This window comes from Pituophis catenifer, unplaced genomic scaffold (genome assembly GCF_029215685.1).
Source record: "Pituophis catenifer annectens isolate HBS135680 unplaced genomic scaffold, rPitCat1.0.hap2 SCAF_6, whole genome shotgun sequence".
Classification (NCBI taxonomy): Eukaryota; Metazoa; Chordata; class Lepidosauria; order Squamata; family Colubridae; genus Pituophis; species Pituophis catenifer.
In genome coordinates, this window is record NW_027256886.1 from 74,702,343 (window position 1) to 74,729,076 (window position 26,734).

The following is a 26,734-nucleotide window of genomic DNA, read 5'->3' on the forward strand; positions in this document are numbered from 1 at the left end:
TAGTTTTCTTGGAAATCTTTTTGGAAGTGGTTTGCCATTGCCCGTTTCCTAGGACAAAGAGAAAATGACTGGCCCAAGTTCACCCAACTTGTCTCTGTGTCTAAGGTAGCACTAGATCTTAGGATGTCCTGGTCTCTAATTCAGTGCCTTAACCAATACACTTTGGGACAGGATTTCTGTAAAATGATTTGTCAATGATCAAAAGCTTTTTGAAACCTGAAAGATGCAGTGGTTTACAAAATAATACATTTGTTACAAATCAGCACAGAAAGAAAAGAAGCACCCAAAATTGTTGGCAATCCTGGTTTTAGTGTATTTCTTACATTGTATATGCCAGGGGTGTCAAATTGGATTTCTTCAAGGCCGGATCACCGTTGTAAGTCTCCACGAACCAGCCGGGGGTGGTGGAGATGGGATGGAAGTCTCCTGCAGCAACCTGCCGGCCAAAATGGGGTGGGGGGGGGGGCCTGCACGTGCCCCCACATCCCCCATTTTCAACCTGGACAGCTTCCTGCAGTACTCTGCCAGCCAAAATGGGGCACTGGGGGCCATGCATGCCCCCCTGCGCCCTGTTTTCAGCCTGGACGGCCTCCTGCAGCACTCTGCCAGCCAAATGAGAGTGCTGCAGGAGACTGTCCAGGCCGAAAACGGCAGAGTTTTGGCCAGCAGAGTGCTGCAAGAGGCCATCCAGGCTGAAAACAGGAAGCAGGGAGAGGGGTACCTGTGCGGCACCACGGGCCGGTCCTTTGCTATTTCTAGGAACCAGCCTGCAGGCCTTGAGTTAGACACCCCTGGTATATGCCAACTCTTTAAAGGACAAACCACTGTTTTAGCTTTTTCATAGCTTTAAAATCGAGGCTAAGCCTGTCTTGTTGCTGCAGGGAATCCCCGAGATCACGGAGGATGAGTTTGTGAGTGTGCCGGATGCCAAGTACACAAAAGGAGAATTTGAGGTTGGTATCTTCTAATGCATGCTTTGTATTTTCTTAATATAATGCTTTAACAGCAGGGAACCTTCACAGTCATAATAAATAAATGCATTGATTTGAGTTTCATGTCAACCCTGCTTCTTGTGATTTATTCAGTAACATATATTTTAATTTAGCATTGGGAGTGTGCATGAAACACAAGCCATCTTGAACAGCTTTGAACAAAAGAGCCCAACCTGAAATGTTACATTGACATGAGTTGTAAACTGGCTGTGTTCTGTTAGGCCAAAATTAAAAATATTTTAAGCAGTCTGACCAGTTTTTACATAGGTTTTGCTATGCTACTTTCATAGTGGCACCCTATAAATAGATTTGCACAATTCCTTTTTTAGGCAATTGTGGGTTTCTCGCATATAAAAGTAGTGGCCAGTTGCAAGAAAAGGGAAGGAAGGAAGGAAGGAAGGAAGGAAGGAAGGAAGGAAGGAAGGAAGGAAGGAAGGAAGGAGCTTTTAAATGATGAATAACATTAACATCACAGCAAAAGACAAGAGCAGTTAGAGAGGGTATGCAAGCAAAGCTTAGCAAGTTAGCCAAACTAATATATCCTTTGCATTTTTTATGCATCCTAATGCTCAGAATGAGATAATGAACAAAATGTGCACACACATGTCAAAGCCAAGTAGATGAATTACACTAATAGCACACTAAAAGTCTTTGTGTTGACACATTAAGAGCAACACTTTTGAATTATTTGTTTGCAAAGCAAAACTTTGCACGATGCAGGAAGATCCACATACCTTCTAACGGCAACCCACCCCAAAAAGACTCCTAATATCTAATAGCTAAATTGTGCCTTCCAGCTATTGCCCTTTTGTGCTTAACATTCACATTTGCATTTGAACTGCCCAGGGTAAATCTGTAACAGCAGGGACACAGTTGATCCCAGCAACTCTACTAATCAGCCTGGAAAAACTTTTGACAGGAAGCTAACACAGCTACTAACCAGATAATAACAAGATGCTGGTCGCACACAGAACAGGACACTTGAAAACCTGCCTCTCAAAATGGCTGCAGCATGTTGTGATTAAACAATTAGCATTCACCCGATTTCTACAGTCATAGAATAGTTGGAGGGATGCAGTCGATCCCATCAAAGCATGGATGTCCACAGTTAGGTCCAGCGTCTGCAAGATGGCAGGCGTGGCAGTGCAACCCAAGTCCTGGCTCTTTTGTGCATGTAAATGTACATGTGCACCAGTGGTGGGTTCCTCCCGGTTCGGTCCGGTTCTGCCGAACTGGTAGTGGTGACTATATGACATCACCGAACCGGTTCTGGCCGCCCCCCCCATTATTCTTACTTTTTATTTGGCCCCACCTCCAATCTATTGCTGCCTCCTGAGTTCCAGCTGATGGGCTATAAGGAAAAAAACTGTTTAAACTCTTGCCGTGGTGCTTCAAAGGGCCGCCCTACAGCTGATCAGTGGTAAAAGGCAGTTTGGTGGTAGACCAGTGCCTCCAAAAACAAATGAGTAGATCGGTGCCTGCAAAAATACATGGGTAGACCAGCGCCTGCAAAAATACATGAGTAGACCAGTGCCTGCAAAAATAAATGAGTAGACTGGTACAGCTCTGCAAGCAGTTAAAAGCCTGGTAGACCAGTACCTCTGCTAAATCCTAAAGAATTGTCACATGACCATCAAGCATGCCCACCACAAAATAAGCCACGCCCACAGAACCGGTAGTAAAAAAATTTAGAACCCACCCCTGATGTGCACAGAGGAGACACAAGTTCCAGGATCGTGAGATGGTACCTGCCATCTCACAGATTTTTCACACAGTTACCATGAAACATGGTCCCTAAATGGATCTGATTGAACTACAGGTAGTCCTCAACTTACGGCCACAATTGAGCCCAACATTTCTGTTGTTACGTGAAACATTTGTTAAATGAATTTGGCCCCCACTTTACGACCTTGCTTGCCACAGTTGCTAAGTGAATAACCGTAGTTGATGAGTTAGTAACCCAATGGTTAAGCGAGTCTGGCTTCCCCATCGACTTTGCTTGTCAGATGGTCGTAAAAGGGGACCACAGCAACGGTCATAAGTTGCCAAGCATCTGAATTGTGATCACACGATCATGGGGGATGCTGCAAAGGTCGTAAGTGTGTAAAACGGTCATAAGTAACTCTTTTCAGTGCCATTGGAACTTTGAATGGTCATTAAGTGAACTGTTGTAAATCGAGGACTAGCTGTACAAGCTAAGATTATTGTGAAAATAGTGTGGAATCTGCCTATTTTAAACATCTTCAGTAAATAAAAAGGATAATACAGGTAATCCTCAACGTACAACCATTTGTTTAGTGACTGTTCGAAATTACAACTGCACTAAAATGACCTGTTTCACACATATGACCATTGCAGCATCCCCGTTCAGGTCACATGAACAAAATCTGGGAACTTGGCTAACTGACTCATATTTAGGACAGTTGCAGTATCCTGGGGTCATGTAATCACCTTTTGCGGACTTCTCACAAGCAAAATCAATAGGGTAGCCAGATTCATTTAACAACCCTCACTGACATAACTGCAGTGACTCACTTTAACAACTGTGGAAGTAAGGTCACTTAACAGCTGTTTTGCTTAGCAGTGGACATTTTGGGCTCAATTGTGGTCGGAAGTCGAGGACGACCTACCTATAGATTGACCACGTGTGTGTCGTATGAAAACCAATATAAACACCTGGACCGTGGTGGGATTCAAATAATTTAACAACCGGTTCTCTGCCCTAATGACCGGCTGGGTGGGCATGGCCAGGGTGGGCGTGATTAGGGGTGTGACAGGCAGCACTCGGCCTCCTGCACCCCCCTGGGAGCAAAAATGGGCCGAGAGGACGCATGCTCCCCTGCGCCCTGTTTTGGGCCTAGGAGGCCTCCCTGAAGCCTAATGGGAATGAAAACGGGCCGCGGGGGGGGGGCGTACCTACCCCCCCGCCCCGTTTTGGGCCTAGGAGGCCTCCCTGCTCCCTGGGAGCCAAAAGGGGGTGCGTGGGGACTCTGGGGAGGGGAGGGGCCAGTCAGCAGTTTAACTACCAGTTAACCCAAACCGGTTAAATCCCACCACTGCACCTGGAGTTTTTTAGGGATAGGTTTTGTATCAGGCAGCAAAATCAGATAGGCCAGTGTTTCTCAACCATGGCAGCTTTAAGAGGCATGGATTTCAACTACCAGAATTCTGGGAGTTGAAATCCATGCCTCTTAAAGCAGCCAAAGTTGAAGAAACACTGAGATATACATCTCAGGGTCTCTCTATGTTGGCTTTTGTTTTTTGTTTTACCATATAAGGGTATCTAAGTAAGTACTAAACTTTGCCTTCATAGAGAAACTGTGTTTCTTACATCTGCTGGAGACGTTTTCTTTGCTGAGTGTTTAGTCCCTGTATGAGAAAAGTAAGTGAAGAAGGGAAAAGCTTCATCATCAGCTATAGGGTTTGCTCTTATCTGCCAGGTGGTGATGAAAATGCTTCAGATATTGCCGGAGGGTCATCGGATGAAGAAGGAAGTCGATATGGCATTGGACACAGTGAGCGAAACGATGACGCCTATGCACTACCACCTGAGAGAAATCATCATTAGTACTTACAGACAGGTAAGGTTGACCCCGGAGAGAAGAGAAGGGGAGGGAAATTACTGGGTGCATTTTATGAATTTTTGCTCACTTCTGATCCAATCGGATATTAAGACCACTAAGTAGATGTGGGTGTAATGTGACTTTAGTCCACCATGTGTATAATTGGAATGTCTTGACGTCAGTGGTGAAATCCATTTTTTTTTTTACTACCGGTTCTGTGGGCGTGGCTTGGTGGGTATGGCAGGGGAAGGATACTGCAAAATCTCCATTCCCACCCCACTCCTGCGGGAAGGATATTGCAAAATCTCGATTCCCAGTCCACTCTGGGGCCTGCCAGAGGTGGTATTTGCCAGTTCTCTGAACTACTTAAAATTTCCGCTACCAGTTCTCTGAACTACTCAAAATTTCCGCTACCGTTTTTCCAGAACTTGCTGGATTTCACCCCTGCTTGGCGTGCTGCCATAGAAGGATCAAAAATAAGAGGAAGTGTTGTGGCCCGTCGGGGTTTCATGGCAACTGTTACCATTCTTGTTAGTTTATGAGTCTAAGAAGGGAAAATCACTCATCTTTTTAGCTTTTTCTCTTTTCAATTGGTGGGTGGTGCCTATTGACATAATGTTAGTTTTTAAAATATTGAGCAGTGGAGTGGCTTTTGAATTTTCACCCTCAACAGGATATTCCTTAAGACTTCCTCGTGTTCAGCCTTTGACGTTGTTATCATAACCATAACTGAAGTTGTTAATGTTTCCCTCAGTTATTTCTGCTGATCTTTTTTACATATGTTAAATGAAAATGATGGTAATATACAATTGTTGTGTTCTCTTTTCCAAGTTTTGAATCATTTAATTTCTCCATATTCTGTTCTAAATAGAGAGCCAGTTTGATTTAGTGCTTAAGGCGCCAGGCTAGAAACTAGGAGACTGAATTCTAGTACAACCTTTGGCATGAAAGCTGATTGGGTGACTTTGGGCCAATCACTCACTCTCAGTCCATGACATCAAGTTTGGGTGACAAGCTGGTTGGTTAATTCCTGTCGCAACCAATGGATCAACACTCTGTTGATCTGAAAAAAAGCAGCCATGGCCAAAAAAAAATCATAAAATTGGGTGCAGTTTACTTAACATCCACCTTGCTTAGAGAACTTCTGGCCCCAACTGTGGTTGTATCTCAAGGACTACCTGTAATACTCATTTTTCCTGTTGTTTGGTTAATTTTATTCAAGAAATTATTTCTCCTCCCCTTTTGACTGTTATCTAACTCTTGTATTTTTTTTTAATGGAAATCAGTGTTCAGTTGGACACATTTTTCACTGTCACTCTTGTCTTTTCCTTCAATGTAATTTCAATGTATAAGGTGGACAACTATTTACATATTTCTGTGGCTTTGTCTACATCTGTAGTACAGTATAAAGTGTATGTAATGTGTGGAAAATACCACTAGATGTCAGGTTGGAATGCCAAATATTTTCCTTGTGGCTACAAAGTCAGGACAGGACATTGAAAACATCATTTTAAATCCAATTGTCACTGTGTCTGAATCTTGTCTATCTTCGTCAGAAAGGCGCAAGTAATTTTAATGCATCCCCTTTCACAAAGAATGCACATCTAATATTATTTGTCCCTGGTTACCGTTTGTAATTAATTTTATTTTGATTCTGTATTCTTGTTTTATTGTGTAAATATGGTAAACCACTTTATTGTATATATTCTATAAGACCAGTTGGTTGCAAGTTGTCAGATAAATTGGATGGATGGATGGATGGACAGATAGATCTTTTTTCCACTGACCTTGCACGAACCTTCTTCCATATGAGGCTTTGGAAAAAAAAGAAAGCTGAAATTTTCCAAAATAGCAAGTATGTTCTTCACAAGCCGTCATAGGAAATTCAAATTCAAATTCAAATTCAAATCTTTATTGTCAGTGCACAACATATGTACAATGAGATTGGTTGAGCTCCTTCAGTGCAGCGCCCCCAACACAATACAACTCACAGTGAAGACAGAAAATCCCTAACCCAATAAATCATATTAACAAAACACCCAGTCCTATTGCATCAGTGTGAACATGTTACACATTGCACCAGCCCTGCAGTCCATCATACTACATAGTTATTATGTTATTTCTCATTCAGGAATCTGACAGCCCACGAATAAAAACTATTCTTCAGCCTGTTCGTGCGGCTGGCTATACTTCTATATCTCCTTCTCGATGGTAGTAAATTATCAAGTATTCTCTGCTTGTTATTTAGGAATTATGTCATTAAAGCAAAAAATAATATTGCAAGTATTTGTAGCTCAGGGTTGACATGAGGGGTCCTTGGTGCTCTCTGAGCTTACTTATTTTCTTGCAGATTTTTCATTATCCAAACTAGGTAACAACATTTATTTATTTATTTATTGGTTCGATTTATATGCCGCCCTTCTCCGGAGACTCAGGGCGGCTTACAATGCGTTAAGCAATAGCCTTCATACTTTTTGTATATACCTGCTTAGTAGGGCTTTCGCCCCCCCCCAAGCGATTTTCTTTTTTATACAAAGTCAGCTTATTACCTCCACAATCCGGGTCCTCATTTTACCTACCTCGGAAGGATGGAAGGCTGAGTCAACCTTGAGCCTGGTGAGATTCGAACTTGAAGTAATTGCAGGCAGCTGGTGTTACTTAACAGCACTTTAATCTGCTACGCCACCAAGGCGCCACCGATTATCAGTGCTAATAAGGAGTGCAGCAAAACTGACAGCAACCTGCACTTATTGCTGGCACTGATGATGTTACCTAGTTTGGGCAATGAACCATCTGCAAGAAAACAAGCAAGGTCAGAGTGCACCAAGGACACCACAAGTGTTATGTCACCCTGGTGTTTTTTGTTTTCATCACCAGCTTTCCTTATTGACCCTCTGCTCTGAAAAACAAACACCTTTTCATTTCTGTTCAGGAATATCAGAAGAGTATCTCTTCTATAAATAGTTTGGTTCTTTTGTCATTTTTTGAAAAGTGATCAGCACAAGCAAATTAGCATCCAGACATCCGAGAAGTGGTAGGTTGCCTGAACCTGTTCTGGATTCTCTTTTAACTTCGACATTGTCTGCCTCTAATTTGTGGTTGCTGATAGTTACAAGCAGGTGTTGATTGACATAAGACTTTGACAGTATATTTGGTTGTGTGTCTTAGGGTTTTTCTTAATAGGGAATACAACATGGACACACAGACAATACTTTTTCTCATAACACTTATTTTATTATACTATTATTATATTCTCTGTTTTCTATTTCTATTCTTATTTAATCTGTAAGGTATTCTTATATTCTATTTCTATGTTCTTATTCCCGTGTATATAATCGAATGCTTTTTTCAAATCTTAACTATTTCTTAGTTCTTTGTATTCTAAATTTTCCCCCTTTCCCCAGGTGTAGGTGGAGATGCTAACTCTGAGAGAATGGTCAATTGTCTAGAGCAGTGTTTCTCAACCTTGGAAGCTTGAAGATGGGTGGACTTCAACTCCCAGAAACCCCCAGCCAGCGCTGCTGGCTGGGGGATTCTGGGAGTTGAAGTCCACCCATCTTCAAGCTACCAAGGTTGAGAACACTGGTCTAGAGCCATGATGCAGGGGTGGGTTCCACTTTACTACTGGTTTGCAGTGGGAGCGTGCACGCTTCGCATGAGCAGATTGCCAATTATGACATCTGGGCGGAGCCTCCCGCCACTTTTACTACCGGTTCTAAAGAACCAGACAGAACCAGGACCAAACCCACCACTGCTGTGATGGCAAACCTATGGTACGGGTGCCAGAGGTGGCACGCAGAGCCCTCTCTGTGGGCACCGGTGCCGTCGCCAGCTGCTCTTCCTGGCCACTTGATCTTCATGTGTGCCAGAGTGCTGGAAACCCAAAGACCAGTGCACAGTAGGAAGCTCTAGACCAGTGTTGGTGAAGCTTTTTGGCACCAAGTGCCCAAACTGGAATGTACACGCGCTGGACTTCTGGAAACTCAAAGACCAGCTGGCTGGTGTGCATGCACGCGCCAGACACTTGGTTTTTGGGTTTCCAGCGCTCCGGCATGCACGAAGACCAGCTGGTCTTCGAATTTCCAGGGCCCCAGTGTGTGCGCCTTCCAGTTTGGGCACTTGGTGCCAAAAAGCTCCACCATCACTGGTCTAGAGCAGTGATGGCTAACCTTTTTGCCATCGTGTGCCAAAAGAGGGGGGAGCCTGAGGGGTCACACCCGTGTGTGCCCACATCCATAATTCTATGTGCACTGCCCCTCCCACATACGCGCATGCCCCCCCGCCCCCCACTTTTGGCATGTGATGGGACGGTGGGCCCAGTAGGCCCATTTTTCACCCTCCCCAGGTTCCAGAGGCTCTCTAGGAGCCTGGGGAGGGTGAAAATGACCTTCCCTACCCGCCCCCCCCCCCCGAGACCCTCCAGAGGCCAGAAACAGCCTGTTTGCTGACTTCCAGTGAGACCAGAAGGCGCGTTTTTCACTCTCCCCAGCCTCCAGAGCCTTTCTAGGAGCCTGGGGAGGGCAAAAACGGGCATTCCAGACCCCCCCGGAGGCCTTCCGGAGGCCGGAAACAGCCTGTTTTCCGACTTCTGGTGGGTCCAGAAGGCCCGAAAATCAGCTGGAGCTGAGCTCGCGTGCCCACTGATATGGCTCCGTGTGCCACCTGTGGCACGCGTGCCATAGGTTCGCCATCACGGGTCTAGAGCTTCCTACTGAATTTATGGCAACAATCAAATCTTATCTTTATGATAGTCATAGAGCAGCATAAGGAGGGCAAGGTACAGTCAGTTAAAAAGCATAGAAAGTACACCAGAGTCTAGAGAAATATGAAAAACCTTCTAGTATAAAATATATACACCATATTGAAACAAGCTATATATGTTCACACAGATGCACACACAGAGAGACACATATACATACAAACATGAGTCTAAAAATCTAAAAAGAGCTAGGAACATTAGAAGGGTGTAGGGGAGCACAAAATGTAGTAGGTAGAAGACTATGGAATTCTTGGCAACAATGGGATTTGAACCAGGTGTGTAATTCAGTCCAACACGTAGTAAATAAGTTGTGCCAAGGTTTCCATGCTTTTTAATTTGTTTCTGTCTTATGGGATATTCTTGCTGTGTCCTGTTACTTGACTTTCCCTGTGTGAAAAAAATGGAAATGATAAACCAGTTTTAGTGGTTACTTTTAACATTAGCCTAGGCTACCTGCCTAGAAGGGACATGGTGGCTCAGTGGCTAAGATGCTGAGCTTGTCGATCAGTTTGGCGGTTTGAATCCCTAGTGCCGCATAACGGAGTGAGCTCCTGTTACTTGTCCCAGTTTCTGCCAACATAGCAGTTCGAAAGCACATTAAAAAATGCAAGTAGAAAAATAGGGACCACCTTTGGTGGGAAGGTAACAGCGTTCCGTGCGCCTTCGGCGTTGAGTTATGCTGGCCACAGACCACGGAATTGTCATCAGACAGCACTGGCTCTTTGGCTTTGAAACAGAGATGAGCACTGCCCCCTAGAGTTGGGAATGACTAGCATGTATGTGTGAGGGAAACTTTTACCTTTACCTGCCTAGAAAACAAGCTTTGGGATTCTGACATGAGGGGGGAAAAGGACAGTTGGAGTTAGGGTATGATTGAGGGGTAGAAAATACTGCTGTAAACAAATAATCAGCACCTTGCCAGTTATCTTCTCTTTCCCCATCTCTATATCTTTATCAATTAGATATATTAATCTTGGGGCCTTGAATTACCAGGATCTCATGCTGCCTCTGTGAGATCCTGACAAGGCAGATAACAAGCCTATGATGAGGGAGTGCAGGAAAATTCATTTATTTTATTTTATTTTATTTGTTTTACCAATTGTATAGGTGCCTATTCCACAGTGGGGCCTCTAGGTAGTGAATGGAGGGTTAAAACCAGACCAGACCTAGAGTACACAATAGCAACAGACAGACAATGTAAACATATGGGCAAGGTCTAAAATAATTCAGCATCACACTGGAGGAACACAATTTCCCTGCCATCCAAGCTAGCCCAGTGCTAAACATGTCATTACATGAAAGTTTAAAAATGTAATTGTAAACACAGGGATTCCAGCTTCATAAAGGATCCACGCTGGAAGGTGAAGGAAAATTTAACTATTTCCTTTTCAGCCATGTTTTTAAAGAACGCCTCTCTTTTTCTTTTAAGTCTAAGAGTTTTTTGTTTTCTTTAAAGGTACATAAATAAATACCTTCTTTAAAAGTATTTGTAGCGGTACCGATAGTCTGTTCCAAGTTCTGTTCGCTAATTCCCTAGAAAGAGAATTAGAATTAAGAGACTAGAAAGAGTGCAGAGAAGTGCAATAAAGGTGATTAGGGGACTGGAAGCTAAAACATGAAGAACGGCTGCAGGAACTGGGTATGTCTAGTTTAATGAAAAGAAGGACTAGGGGAGACATGATAGCAGTGTTCCAATATCTCAGGGGCTGCCACAAAGAAGAGGGAGTCAAGCTATTCTCCAAAGCACCTGAGGGCAGGACAAGAAGCAATGGGTGGAAAATAATCAAGGAGAGAAGCAAATTAGAACTAAGGAGAAATTTCCTGACAGTTAGAACAATTAATAAGTGGAACAACTTGCCTGCAGAAGTTGTGAATGCTCCAACACTGGAAGTTTTTAAGAAGATGTTGGATAACCATTTGTCAGAATTGGTGTAGGGTTTCCTTCCTAAGCAGGGGGTTGGACTAGAAGAGCTCCAAGGTCCCTTCCAATTCTGCTATTCTATTCTATTCTATTCTCTTCATTACTACATTTTTGCCTGATGATTGCAGAACATTTTGTAATACTAAAGATGAAATAAATAACCAGGAAAGACTTGAAAGCTGGATAAAGGAAACCCCTTCCCAAAGCATTGTTCTTTACATCCTATGTTAAAGTGTTTTTGAAAAATGCTACTTCCCCTTTGAGGAATTTTAATTTGAATTAGGTTAAGCATTTATGCTTAATTCAAACATGTCTTGTATGTGCTGTTCTAGAATTGTTTTTCTTGGGAGGAAATTACTACGAGTAATTCAGTTTTTGAGGCAAGACTTAAACTCTTCGATTCTTCCTTGAATTGTATGTCTGTCATAAAAGAATAGAATAGAATTCTTTATTGGCCAAGTGTGATTGGATACACAAGGAATTTGTCTTGATGCATATGCTCTCAGTGTACATAAAATAAAAGATACATTCATCAAGAATCATAAGATACAACACTTAATGATAGTCATAGGGTACAAATAAGCAATCAAATCATATTAGGACACAGTCAATATCAATCGTAAGGATACCAGCAACAAAGTTACAGTCATACAGTCATAAGTGGAAGGAGATGGGTGGTGGGAACGATGAGAAGATTAATAGTAGTGCAGACTTAGTGAATAGTTTGACAGTGTTGAGGGAATTATTTGTTTAGCAGAGTGATGGCATTCAGGAAAAAACTGTTTTTGTTTCTAGTTGTTCTGGTGTGCAGTGCTCTATAGCGTCATTTTGAGGGTAGGAGTTGAAACAGTTTATGTCCAGGATGCGAGGGGTCTGTAAATATATTCACAGCCCTCTTTTTGACTCGTGCAGTATACAGGTCCTCATTGGAAGGCAGGTTGGTAGCAATTGTTTTGTCTGCAGTAATTGTTTTTTCTGCAGTATCACATGGAAATTAATATCTGGACAAAAAAAAACCCTGATTCTCTGTATTCTATTTATAGTTAAAAGACTTCAATATTGGAGAGATAAGTAGTTGGCTCCATCTGCTGAATGGTCTTATTAATATAAATCAGAGTTGAGTTACAGTGGTATGCCTTATCATTAATTGAAGTATGCCTTATCGTTAATTGAAGTCTTATCATCATTAATTGAAATACTTTGATCAAATTTATATACAGAGTTGTCTTTCTGTGTGCATAAATGTTCTATATGTTTTCTTCTGTTTTGTTTTAGTTATTTAATTATTTGTTTTGTACCATTAAGGCAGTGTTGATTCTTCAGCAACCACAGATTTTTTCCCCATCTCTCCCTAACCTAGTGTTCCAACAGTGCACTTACTGCCATTAATTTAATCCATTAGAACAGGGGTCTCCAAACTTGGCAACTTTAAGACTTGTGGACTTCAACTCCCAGAATTCCTCAGCCAGCAAAGCTCTAATTCTTTTCTAATTCATTAGAAAAAGGGTTTTGGCTTAAAGAGCGGCCTTAAATTTCTTTAGACAAAGAATGGATTATAATACTGTACTTTTGCTCCTGGACCCACTAGGATCTATAGGTAGGTGTAAGGTCTTTAATAATCCAGGTATTTACCCAGGTTTAGTGCTAATAAAGCTTTCCGAAACTGGTGCCTTTTAACTTTGTGGTGACCAAATGCTGGACAGTGAGGCCTATGAATTACGAATGCTGTATTCTCAACACATCTGGAGGGCATCAAGTTGTGAAATGCCAACAATATTTGAAGCAGAAGGAAACAAGGACTTGGTTGAGTCTCTTTCGAAGTGCTGAGGTTCAAGAAGCTATAAAGAAGCTGAGCAAACACAGGAGCATTGAACAGAAGTTGGAAGGAACTTTATTGGATTCCCAGCAGTGGCTCTAACTAATAGTTGCTTCAGCTGCCTGGAGCTTTTCAACACACCTAGGATTTTTATTTGGACTGGGCAAATGATTTTAGTTATATTTGTGTCTGCCACCGAGCAAAAGAACCAGACAACTTAGAAAATGTTTACTGTTTGGGGTAGGTTTAAATGAGGAAGCTCAACTTATGGTACTGTGCAGGGAGTGAAATCTACTTACCTTCCCTACCGGTTCGGAAGTGCGCACTCTACATGCATGATTTTGGACCCTCTGCGCATGCGCAAAGCCTTCTGCACATGCACAGAGGGTCAAAAACAGGTTACTTCCTGGTTTTAATGATGTCCGGGTGGGTGGGCGGAGCCTCGCACTGCCACCGCTACCGGTTCTCCGAACCACGCGCCACCGCCGCTACCGGTTCACCTGAATCGGTAGCATTTTACCCCTGGTACTGCAGGATGTTTCTTTGAGGATGTTAAAAAAAAGAAAAGAAAAATAGAGGGTCTCTGCATGCTGCTTTTGAAAAGACATACTTGAGACTGTTTGAGTCTCTCCTTTTTGAATTCAGCTTTTAGATTAGAAGAGTTCTATGGCTGTAACTTGGGAGATCTTCCTCTCCCCTTTTTTGCTAGCTTCCCACAAATGTAGACCTAATTGTACAAGAGTTTCTCATTACCAACTGTGAGCAGCTCATTGGGAGCAAACCCTAAAACATAATTCATAACTAATGTCATCTGCTTCTTGTCAACTTGGATCTGAGTGTACGCCGTTGTTTAACTTTCCATTCGAAAGAGAGCAAGTTGAATAAAATGAGTAATATGTTGTCTTTGTTATGCTATTTATAATTCACTCGCTTTTTGTAAGCAATGGTGCTGTGTGTATTCTGTAGAAATCCATTATATTTAATAGAACCAAGTCTGGATTAATATGAAATCATCATACATAATCACAGACAATAATTAGGTTGGGACGTCTCATCAAGGCAGGATCTCATCTGAGGTTTTGATCATTTCTGATCCACAATCATACATCTGAAAAAGGATCTTGCAGTTCATCAGGTGCTTTGCTCTGGAATTCTCAACAAGAATTGAGAACTATTGAAAAAAAGTTTCTGACATTTAACATTTAGACATGATAGAAGTGTTCCAATATTTGAGGGGCTGCCACAGAGAAGAGGGGGTCAAGCTATTTTCCAAAGCAACTGAAGGCAGACAAGGAATAATGGATGGAAACTAAACAAGGAGAGATTCAACCTGGAAATAAGGAGAAATTTTCTGACAGTGAGAGCAATCAACCAATGGAACAGCTTGCTTTCAGAAGTTGTGGGAGCTTCATCCCTGGAAGCTTTCAAGAAGAGACTGGACTGCCATCTGTCAGAAATGGTGTAAGATTTCCTGCATGGGTGGGGGGTTGGACTAGATGACCTTCCCCTCTAACTCTGTTAATCTGTTAAAAAAAAACTCATGGCAATAGAAGCTGATCTCTTTGCCTGTAGAGCTCTGGGCTCTACTGTCGATGCTAAATTGCATCATGTGGCTCATATTTGTTCACTTTCTTCTTTCAGTACAACCGCAGTAATCACAGTGTGGGCTACAAAATAGAATTAAAACCATTCAATCCCAACATGCTAAAACCGAAATGATCAGCATCGCAATAAATGTGCATCAATGAAGATTCATTTAAATCTTCTTCTCTGAACAAATAGATTTTAGTCTATTCAGCAAGCAAGGTGTGCTAGGTTTGGTACAGATAGTCCTGACTCTCGTTTATGACGGTTGCAGTGTCCCTGAGTCATGTGATCATCTTTTGCAATCTTCTGGCAAGCAAAATCAAAGGGGAAGCTAGTTTCATTTTACATCTGTTACTATCTTAACAGCTGCAGTGATTCACTTAACAACCATGACAAGAAAGGTAATAAAACGGAGCAAAATTTACTTAAAAACTGTTTCACTGAGCAACAAAAATTTTGGGCTCTGTTATGATTGTAACACATTGAATGAAGCGGCTGGATGGAGTCACTGAAGCAGTCGGCGTGAGCTTAAATGGACTCCAGAAGACGGTAGAGGACAGGAAGGCCTGGAGGAATATTGTCCATGGGGTCGTGATGGGTCAGACACGACTTCGCAACTAACAACAACAACGTGATTGTAAATTGAGAACTACCTGTATTAACCATATGTATGCACATCTGGAATGTGATGGGTAATGACTCCACTGTTGATTTGACTTTATCTTGTACGCTTGCTGGTGATTGTGATGTTCTTATATATAAAAAACAATTATTACCAAAAAAAAGTAAGGGCTAATAAGCTTGAAGTCTGCCACATCACATCCACATCCATGAATCTCCAGTGAAAACAATGTATTTCTAAACATCTCTATTAAAAATGTTCAATTATTTTGAACGTGGTGGTCCAAATGTATATTCTTAGATTACCACAGATATGTCTGTGGCCAGTGCCTCCTGCTCTCTGAATGTAGGAAATCATTGTAGACAAAGAACAGCTATTTGTCTCCTTTCCAGCATTGCTTCATCATCCATGACAGCCCTTTATGATTTCACGTGGTCTATAAATAAAAAGTTAAGACATATTTCTGGATCTGTGTCATTGAGTGGACAATTACTGGCCTGGCCTTGATTGAATCACCCTTCGGAGTGCCCGCTGCTTTCTAATCTTTTCAGCACATTTACTTCTTCTACTGCTGCCTCCATGATTGTTCATAGTTCGACTCCAAGTTGCAGTTGGTTTTATTTCCAAACTAGCTGATAACCCAGCATTGCCCGGGTATTTATTTATCCCAATCCTGTATTAGATAGGAAGAGCACCCTGAGCCCTGATTTCGGCGAGAATTAAATTAGTTAAAAATGTTTTCCCTGTGCCCCCAGAAGCGTCAAGTAAAATGGTACCACCTTGTTGTTTTGCTAGCTGATCCATGATCATTTGGTATGCTTTTTTCTGATCTTGATTTAGAAATGGCTTCTTGTCCGCAATATATGCACTAAGCTGTCTGACATTGTAGTTCTTTTCTCGTATGTAATCTGCGTGAAGTACGTCATGTCGGTCTCGTAGTGGTGCAGGCAGGCTGAGTTGCAGTAATATTTTATTGATCATGGCCATACATTTGTCCTCAAGAATAATCAAAGCCTTGTTGAAAATGTCTGAACCAAACGTAATTTCTAATGTTGGATTTTCCCCCTTACCAGAGGGAGCCCCCTTGTGGAGTGCTGTGAAGACGTTCCCATGGCAACTCCACTGTGCTGTACAGTAGAAGCCATTTTAAGGCAGTACAGTAGAAGCCATTTTAAGGCACAACAGGCTAAAAGAACACACACCCTGAGGGGTGTTAGAGGTATCTTACCCCCACAATATTACTTTCCAGAGAGTAAGTCATCTGTGTGTTGTGGTCTGCCAGCAGTGTGCAGAGCTGGCAGTGGAGTCAGACAGTGAGGAGGCTGAGGAAGAACATGGGCCAATCTTGGAGGCTGGGAAAGGCCCGGATGAGGACTCTGTGTCGGAGACAGAGATGGGCCAGGGCCATCTGGGAGTGATGTGCAGACTCTGAAGCCTCCAGAGGCTGATAGCAGAGAGGCAAAGGAACAGGAGGAGTCTGTTCCTAGTGCACGCATGAGAAGAGCTGCCAGAAGGCAAGAGCAGCTGAAGCAAAAGGGACGACTCAGGAGTAAGGCCAAGAGATTATTGGCTCCTCCCATAAGGCTTAAAAGACCAGCAACGGCTCTTGGGCTCTTTGTCGGAAAACAACGTTGATAGATTTGTTTCTTGTCTTGCTGCATTTATTTCTTGTCGGCGTCTTCTGCTTCTGAACTTTTGCCAAGAAAAGCCTTTGGCAGGTTGCCTAATTAGACCAAGGTTGGTGATAAGGCTGAAGAATTGTGTTATGAAGAATTTGTTTTGAATTAGTTTGGACTACGCTGAGAATGAGTTAATTCTCAGCTTTCTAATAAAGTCTGTTTGTTTTGAACAGATTGCATCTGATAATACCTACTTGGGCCTCGGTCACAACAGTGTATACCAAGTTTGGTTGAAATTGCTCGAGGTGTTCCAGAGTTATGCTGGAACATACACACACACACACACATACACAAAGCCATTTTTACATATATAGATTAAAGCTTACAATGGATTTCCCCCCCCCCTCAAATAAGCCATCTGCTTCTGATTCTCATCTTGCCATGGTTTTCTTTTCACTTAGGGCTCCCCTTCTGTCACCCAACAGGTGACAGATAGGTGGCTTCATCAGTGTACCTGAAGAGAGAAATACTCATCTAAAGTCTTATCATTGACATTTGACTTTATGCACGGTGCTCATTCCTAGTGCGTCACCTACAGTGGCGGCATTGTTATTGTCTTCGGGAGATTCATGCGCTCATTTCATAGGCAAGGCTGATGGTTGATTTGGGCGAGGGAATTGAGGCTTAAATCCCACTCAGGAGGGAGCTTGCTGAAGGAGTGTGATCTATTACTTTCTCTTCATCCAATTAATCTTATGCGGTTGTACCTCTGGAAGTAAAATTAGGTAACATCCTTCTGGGTGTACAGCGGTTCAAAGACAAGGTGTGATAAAAAGTCAAGGAACAAAATCCACAATTGGAAATCAACATGTGCCTTACAAAGCCAGGCACGATGGGTGTCCAAACAGATCCCAAGCTAAAAACCCACAGCTCTTTCTACAGCTGTAGATGCTTAATTTATTTTACTGTTATTTTCCTTGTAAAAGGTTTCCCACTGGGATGCATTAATAATTTTAATTCCAGCATTAATTGTATTCTGGCTTTCCTGTCAAAACGCACAAGCCATTTGCAAATGGGGACTGAGGGAAAAAAAACGGACTTTCTTAAATGCATAATTTTAATGCCTGGTGAGGACAAACAATAACATTCCAGAATGTAGTGGAAAATGTCATTTTGTGCCTGTTATTTATATTTCTGAAGATCAACCATACTAAACATTCTGGTCTGGATTCTGAGGTAAATTAGTTTAAGGATGTTTGGGAAAAAAATGTAGGTTGGTTTTTTTTTTTTGGTTTTTTTTTTTGGTCCTTCCCTCTTCTGCCACCCGTTCCCTGAATTTCAGAAAATGGGAGGTATAAATGCTGATATTTAGATGCTGCAGGGTGACACCAAAATTGAACATGGCGTGGCATGGTATGGCTTCTCAAAACGAACCCTTCTGTATCAGATTCCTGTGAATGAAGTTGGTATCAAAGAACCACCAATTCTGAGCTTCTACTAAATCCCAATTCTTGGTATATTTAAACATTTGGTATATTTTGACATTTTTAATTATTTCCCCTATCACATCCAAGTAGAAACTTGTCATCAAGATGAAGGGTTAAGCATTTGGTGATAAGGGATTATCTCCAGGGGTGAAATTCAGCAGCTTCTGACAGGTTCTGGAGAACTGGTAGCGGAAATTTTGAGTAGTTTGGAGAACTGGTAAATACCACCTCTGGCTGGCCCCAGAGTGGGGTGGGAATGGAGATTTTGCAATTACTGCAAGTTCAAATCTCACCAGGCTCAAGGTTGACTCAGCCTTCCATCCTTCCGAGGTAGGTAAAATGAGGACCCGGTTTGTGGGGGCAATAAGATGACTTTGTATAAAAAAGAACACCGCTTTGGGGGGGGGGGGCGAAAGTCCTACTAAGCAGGTATATACAAAATATATATGAAGGCTAAGCCGCCCCGAGTCTCCGGAGAAGGACGGCATATAAATCGAACCAATCAATCAATCAATCAATCAATAAATTTGTTAAGTGAATCACTGCAGCTGCTATGCTAATAACACAGATATAAAATGTATTTTGCTTGCCCATTGATTTTGTTTGTCTGAAGGTGGCAAAAGGGAATCACTTGACCCCGGAACATGGCAACTGTCATAAATAAGTACCAGTTGTCAAGCATCCAAATTTTGATCATATGACCACGGGGATGCTGCAACAGTCATAAGTGTGAAAAATGGTCATAGGTCAGTTTTTTCAGTGCCGTCATAACTTGGAACGGTCACTAAACGAGTCATTGTAAGTCAAGGACTACCTGTAATCCAACCCTCCGAAATCATATTGGAATGCCTTGTTGTTGCTGGGTCACACTGAAACCCAAAGTGAGTATAGACATTAGTATTTATTCAGCATCTGGAGTCTTTGTCTATGGAGATTTTCAGTCATCCAGGTCATGGTTGTCCCAAAGGCATTTTTTCAAAAGGCAACTGGACTTTCTTTGTTTTTCCTTGAAGACATTTCACTTCTCATCCAAGAAGCTTCTTCGGTTCTGAATGAATGGTGGAAAATGAAAGGATTGATATTCCTTGAAGTCATCTGGTCGTTTACACTCGAGAGTTGTTGAGGCCACTTGGAGGTTTATTGGGATCACCTAAATAGTGCAAATGGGTATGGAACCTTTTGGAACTTCTTGGAACTTCTAAAAATTACAACACAGTCCTTTCAGCAGTTCCAAGAAGATTCCACACCCATTTGCACTATTCAGGTGACCCTGAGAGCACAGATAACCTTCCAAGTGGCCTCAACGATTCTCAGAAAGAGTGCTAACGACCAGATGACTGCAAGGAATATAAATCCTTCCATTCTCCACCATTCAGTGAGAACTGAAGAAGCTTCTTGGATGAGAAGCAAAACGTCTTCAAGGAAAAACAAAGAAAGTCCAGTTGCCTCTTGAAAAAAGCACCTTTGGGACCTCTGGAGTCTGTCTAGTTTTAGCCGAATTACTGTCACATACCATATCTTTGCTGAGATCATTACATGTTCCTCTTCCTTTGTTCTTTCTCTTTTCCCTAATATCCTGAATGCGAGAGAATGGAGCCTCAGTAAATCTTTCTTTTAAGGGTAGAATAAGCTCTTAACTCAGATTGAAACTTTCAGCAGTTTTGGAAAGTGAAGTTCAGGGTAGAAGATTTATGTTTCGGTAGGGAGCTTTGGGGGACGTGGTGGCTAAGACGCTGAGCTTGTCATTCAGAAAGGTCGGCAGTTTGGCGGTTCGAATCCCTAGCGCTGCATAATGGAGTGAGCTCCCGTTACTTGTCCCAGCTTCTGCCAACTTAGCAGTTCGAAAGCACGTAAAAAATGCAAGTAGAAAAATAGGGACCACCTTTGGTGGGAAGGTAACAGCGTTCCGTGCGCCTTTGGGATTTAGTCATGCCAGCCACATGACCACGGAATCGTCATCGGACAGCGCTGGCTCTTCGGCTTAGAAACGGAGATGAGCACTGCCCCCTAGAGTTGGGAACGACTGGTACGTATGTGCGAGGAGAACCTTTACCTTTCCTTTAGGGAGCTTTGTGCTGGCATTCGTTATCCAGCTAGTGGGTAAAACACTACAAAAGGGCACATTCCCTAAAGCAGGGGTCTCCAACCTTGGCAACTTTAAGACTTGTGGACTTCAACTCCCAGAGTTCCTCAGTCAGCAAAGCTGGCTGAGGAATTCTGGGAGTTGAAGTCCACAAGTCTTAAGGTTGCCAAGGTTGGAGACCCCTGCCCTAAAGTATTTTGAGAATGATAGATGGGAGGGGGCCCCATTAGCAGGGAAAAAGGGAGATCCTCACTGAGACCATGATAGCTTCCAGCCCTTTCGTAGAAAGATATACATACATATAAAACTTTTGTTTCTAGCCGACGAGTTCTCTGCTAAGGAAAAGAAATAGCTTTAGCAGACTGAAATCATGCTTCAGATGTTATCCTCTAAACATCCCCTATTAAATCCTCTAGTTTTATTTTTTTTAACAACCACTAAGCATTTAAAAAGAAAAAAACAACACCATCCTCTTTGTGTTTTTACTGAGCTACAAATCAATGCGAAGTAGAATTGCCATTCAGTTCACCCTAATGGAAAGTGTCATATATTGACTCAGGGGTGTGTGATTATTTGGGTAATGAAGACTGACTGAAATGGGACAGTCGGTGGACCATTCTTCCAGCAGCTTCACTGTTTCTCCACTTTCTCTTGGAATAATGACCAACTTTCCTGTTCCCTTGCAACATAGTGGGCCCCGTATTTTATGGAGATGCATTTGCCTGCAGGCGCTGGGGCCAGGATGTTAGTAAGGTTTGTGTCAGTGGTGAAATGTAAAATTTGTTACTACCGGTTCTGTGGGCGTGGCTTGGTGGGGGGTAATGTGACTGGATGGGTGTGGCCAACTTTTTTTTTATATATATACTTTTAAAAGCATTTTTTCTACAATTTCTTCAGCCGAAGAGGTTGTAAAAAAAAATGCTTTTAAAAGAAAAAAAAGCCTCTGACGATCAGGCAACTCAGCTGGGATTGTCAGAGCCTTTTAAAAGCATTTTTTTACAACCTCTTTGGCCGAAGAGGTTGTAGAAAAAATGCTTTTAAAAGGCTCTGACGATCCCAGCTGAGCCACACGATCATCAGAGGCTTTTTTTTTAACTTTTAAAAGCATTTTTTCAGCCGAAGAGGTTGTAGAAAAAATGCTTTTAAAAGGTGCTGACGATCCCAGCTGAGCCACGCGATCATCAGAGGCTTTTTTTTTTCTTTTAAAAGCATTTTTTCAGCCGAAGAGGTTGTAGAAAAAATGCTTTTAAAAGTTAAAAAAAAAAAAAGCCTCTGATGATCGCACGGCTCAGCTGGGCATGGGGAGGGGGGGGGGCAGGCATTTTTGCTACCGGTTCTCCAAACCACCCACAACCATTGCTACTGGATCGGGTGATCCGGTCCAAACCGGGAGCATTTCACCCCTGGTTTGTGTGGTTTTGCGTATTTATTGCCATTAGACAAATTTGTAAGGAGTGTCCACTCTGCGTAGTCCTTGATTTACAACAGTTCGTTTAGTGACCATTCGAAGTAACAATGGTGCTGAAAAAAAAGTGGCCATTTTTCACAGAACCACTGCAGTGTCCCCTGTGCACGTGATCAAAATTCAGACAACTGGCTCATATATATGAGGGTTGCAGTGTCCCAGCATCCTGTGATCACCTTTTGTGGCCTTCTGATAAGCAAAGTCGGTGGGGAAGCCAGATTCCCCTAGCAACCGTTACTAACTTAACAACTGCTGTGATTCATTGAACAGCTCTGGCAAAAAAGGTCATAAAACGGGGGAAAAACTCACTTAACTTTCTCGCTTGGCAACAGAAATTGTGGACTCCGTTGTGGTCGTAAGTTGAGGACTGCCTGTATTCTTTTTTAATTCTTTATTGTTTATGGCAGAGGTATCAAACTCAATTTCATTGAGGGCCGCATCAGGATTATGTTTGACTTCAGGAGGCCAGGGTGGGCATAGCCAGCTTGACATCACTCATGTCGGGGGCACTTTTGGTGGCCCCAGCACTCTGCCAGCGGAAATGGGCTCCCGAACTCCTTTTTTTGGCTGCGGTGGCTTCCTGCAATCTTCTGCCAGTAAAAAGAAAGCTCAGGAGGGCCATCTGCGGTCCTCCCAAGCTCCCTTTTCGCTGACAGAGGCACCACGGGCCGGTCCTTTGCTGTTTGCAGGGTGGCAGGACAGTTCTAAGCACCCCGCAGGCCAGATCCAGCCGCCGCGCCTTGAGTTTGACACCCCTGGTTTATGGCATTTTATGTTGTGTTTGTTTATTGATAGCCCGGAATTACTTGGATAAGATGGGCGGCCATATAAACTTGCTAACAAAATAAATAACGATAGCTAAGAGTCAACGCCAACCTCTTGGCACAGAATCATAGTTTTAATTGATCAGGCTCCCCAAAACAGAAATCTGCTAAAACATTTCCTTACCAATTGTAGAAAGGTGTTTGATTTTGGTCAAGACTTTTGAAGAAGGAAGTAAGAATTTTGGTCTCTTTCTGAACCTGAAAAAGACTAAGCTCGTGACCGCTGCAAGGACAGGAAACTTCAAAATAGAAACCAATGGCGAAAATACAGAATGTACAGGGGGGAAAAATCACTTTCCTAGGATTGCAGATAACGCAAAGCGGTGAATGCAGCACAGAAATAAAATGTTGGGTTGCACTGGGTCACACAGCAATGATGAATATGAGCTGAATATGAGAAAGCGAGGGTATCAGCCTGGCCACTGTCAGTTAACACAAATTGTTAAGAACTGTATTTTTAGCAGTTAAGTGATTCTTGGAGAAGATATTATACGAGGGATGATAAAGAAAACAAACAAATGAATTATAGGCCCAATCAATGCAGAGTTTTCACTCAAGGCACAAAAGATCAGGTTTAAATTAATCACATTTCAGACAACACTGTGCGAAGTTTGAGAAGTCTTTTGAAACTCTGTAATGGTTGGGAAAAGTGGGAGGGACAAAATGATTAGCAAGATGGAAGGACACAGCTGTGATGGGTGCACCTAAAAGATCATCTTGGGAACAGATCCTCCTGGAGAAGTATATTGCCTGTGTGGTTGCTAAGAGTCAACACCAACTTCTTGGCATAGAATAATTGTTTAAGTTGACCCAGCTCCACAAAGCAGAAATCATCTCCTGTGGTCTAGCCACCACATTATGATCAATTATGAGATGGAGAATATACTTAATTCCTTGATTTAACTGCTGGTTTTGGAACACAGACATATAATCTGTGCATTGTACTCATGGACATTGAAGTCAATTTTATATTGAAACGTATGATTTTGGTAGTGAATGCAGATGGTCCAGCTCGCAGAGTTGTAATTCTTGAATCAACTAAAGCAGTTTTCGGTCACATAGTACCCATACTTCTCTCTCCACATCTTCCCACTCTGTTTCTTCCTTAAGATTTTTATGTGTAAATCCACAGTAAAAATGGAGGAAAAACATATTCTGTAGCTTTATACGCTGCATTGGAGGACTATTATGAGCCACATCTATACATCTATAAGCCATGGTGGTGCAGTGGTTAGAGTGCAGTACTGCAGGCTACTTCTGCTGACTGCTGGCTGCCTGCAATTTGGCAGTTCAAATCTCACCAGGCTCAAGGGGGACTCAGCCTTCCATCCTTCCGAGGTCGGTAAAATGAGGACCCAGATTGTTGGGGGCAATATGCTGAACCTGTAACCACTTAGAGAGGGCTATAAAGCGGTATTTAAATCTAAGTGCTATTGCTATTAGGAATTTGACTGTAGAATGGGAGTGGCAAACATTCTAAGATTTGGTTCCAAATATATAGCCATTGTCTCATCATCTACCCCTCATCATCTAACACCATCACCAAGTACACCAAACGTAATTCAACTGTACCCTAAAGGAGCAAGAGGAGCAGGCTCATTTTCGGTAGCTATTCTTGCAACTTTCTTCTGAAAAGCCAAAAGTCTGAAGTTAAATTGGGTTAGTTCATTTGTGGGAATATCATATGCTACCGTAAGTATTCATGATCAAGTTTTAGGATTTGCAACCACTTAGTAACAAGTATGAATTTGGCCCTTTGTCAGGTAATACAATGGCCATGAATAAAATTCTTTTGTAAAAGTCACTTTTGCAGCAAGTTTGACTTCTGGTGACTTCATATTTATATAGCTTTCTTGGCAACATTATATGACAGATTTGCTATCCTCTTTTCTGAGATGCTTTTTTTTTTTTAAATTACTACCCGGTTCAGTTTCAAATTCCTTAGCAGTTTCCCATCCAGGTGTGAACCTTGCTTAGCTTCCAAGGCCAGACAAAGTCATTAGTTTTTTCCCCTCATGTTAAGACATCTTTAGAAAATTGCTGTACCACATAGTCCTTTAAAATCTTATTCTTAATGAAGTTTTTAGATGTCAACACCTTCAGTTGCATATGGCTTTCCAACTGATAATGGGAAATTGCCTTCTTAATTACTACTAACTATTAATTACTTGTAATTAATCCCCATCCCATTTCTCTCATGTGTAAGATTCAAGAGTAGAAAAATGACTTGAGAGCAAATAATATAACAAGTGTGATTCATAACATATGGAATCCGAGTATACGCATTTCACTTAATCAAAATCAAACTGAAGTGGCGTAATCACCGGGTTACTATAGATGCTATTAAAGTCAATATTTTGTTACGCCTGTGTTTAGTTGTCTAAATCTACCGCCCTTGGCATTCGCAAGTTAAATGTTATTTCTGTGTGTCAGTCCTTGCTTTCTTGTGAGTGCAGTTGTGTACCCAGACATTGTGTGGTACTCGAAGCTAATCCCTTAAACATGAATTAATGGGTTCCTTAGGTACACCCATGTGTTGTGCAAATGAATGCATGTAAGCGTAAAATGCAAGCAATATTAAGCTTAAAAAGAAAACATGCATGGCTACAGGAAAGCCTTCTCTTTTACAACATACCATCTTGCCGTTTCAAATGCTTAGAAGAATTCAATGTGAAAAATATCAGTGATCATTATTAAACTAAGGGACCTTCAAATTGTCATTCTACACCTATTTTTAACTTGCTGCGTAGATATGGTCAAAGGAGAACTCTCTTATTGTAGACCAAACGTGCCCTACTTGCTCCTGTGATCAATAGCTTGCAGATGTTCTGCCTGCAAAGAACAGGATGGGGCTAATCAGTCATTTATCAGAATAATGGAGTTGAAAGGGACCGTGGAGGTTTTGTAGTCCATCCCCCCTTCAAGCTGAAGACCCCTATACCATTCCTGACAAATGACTGTCTAATCTCTTCCTAAAAACCTCCAGTTATGATGGATCCATAACTTCTGAAGGCAACCCACCTGTCAAGCGCCAGTGAAATCAGGAGATTCAGGCTGTTCAAATGAGTATAAAGATTCATTGCAAATTTAATAATCTCGCTACAAGAATCTGACCAACTAATGGTCAAAGGAAATGAGCGGGAGATAAGGGAGGGCTGGACTAGGTCTCTTGGGCACGCAGGGACTCATGACTTGATAGTACAGTGGTCTTGGTCTTGGTCTACAGCCTTGGTAGTACAGTGGTCTAAGGCACCCTGTTATTAAGCTGGTTATTAAGACCGGCTGCCTGCAATTACTGCAGGTTCGAATCTCGCCAAGGCTCAAGGTTGACTCAGCCTTCCATCCTTTCTAAAGTAGGTAAATTGAGGACCCAGTTGTGGGGGCAATAAGCTGACTTTGTATAAATATACAAAAGGATGAAGGCTATTGCTGAACACATTGTAAGCCGCCCTGAGTCTCCGGAGAAGGGCGGCATATAAATCTAAATCTAAATCTAAATCTAAATCTAAATCTAAATCTAAATCTAAATAAATAAATAAATAAATAAATAAATAAATAAATAAATAAATAAATAAATAAATAAATAAATAATAAATAAATAAATAAATAAATAAATAAATAAATAAATAAATAAATAAATAAATAAAATAAATAAAATAAATAAAATAAATAAAATAAATAAAATAAATAAAATAAATAAAATAAATAAAATAAATAACTTATGTCTCATTTGGCCCCCTCTCTTGAGCTAGTATGATCGTCTCCTAACCAGAGTGTAAAATTTCAAAGAAAATGTCCAAGGGTTCTCTTAGCAACAAGCACCGTAATTACTTTACAAGGTGAAAGTGGCAGAGTGTTTTTTCTTCTAAAGTTCAACCTGCACTCATCCTCTACTTCAGACTGTCAATTTGAATGTTGTGATTCTTAGAGGCACTTTGCTAGTGTTGTTTCTGAGATCTAATCACATTCTACTAGAACAGTTTTGAATACCAGGGG

The 26,734-nt window shown here is 41.8% G+C and overlaps 1 protein-coding gene across 1 annotated transcript in view; it reads left to right on the forward strand.

The window, feature by feature from the left end:
- PALD1 (phosphatase domain containing paladin 1) overlaps window positions 1-26,734 on the forward strand; it is a 128,676-nt gene that overhangs the window by 70,355 nt on the left and 31,587 nt on the right. The window contains exons 17-18 of the mRNA XM_070946305.1: window positions 882-953; window positions 4,433-4,573. Of these exons, the coding sequence (XP_070802406.1) occupies window positions 882-953; window positions 4,433-4,573 (213 nt within the window). The remainder of the gene's footprint in view (window positions 1-881; window positions 954-4,432; window positions 4,574-26,734) is intronic.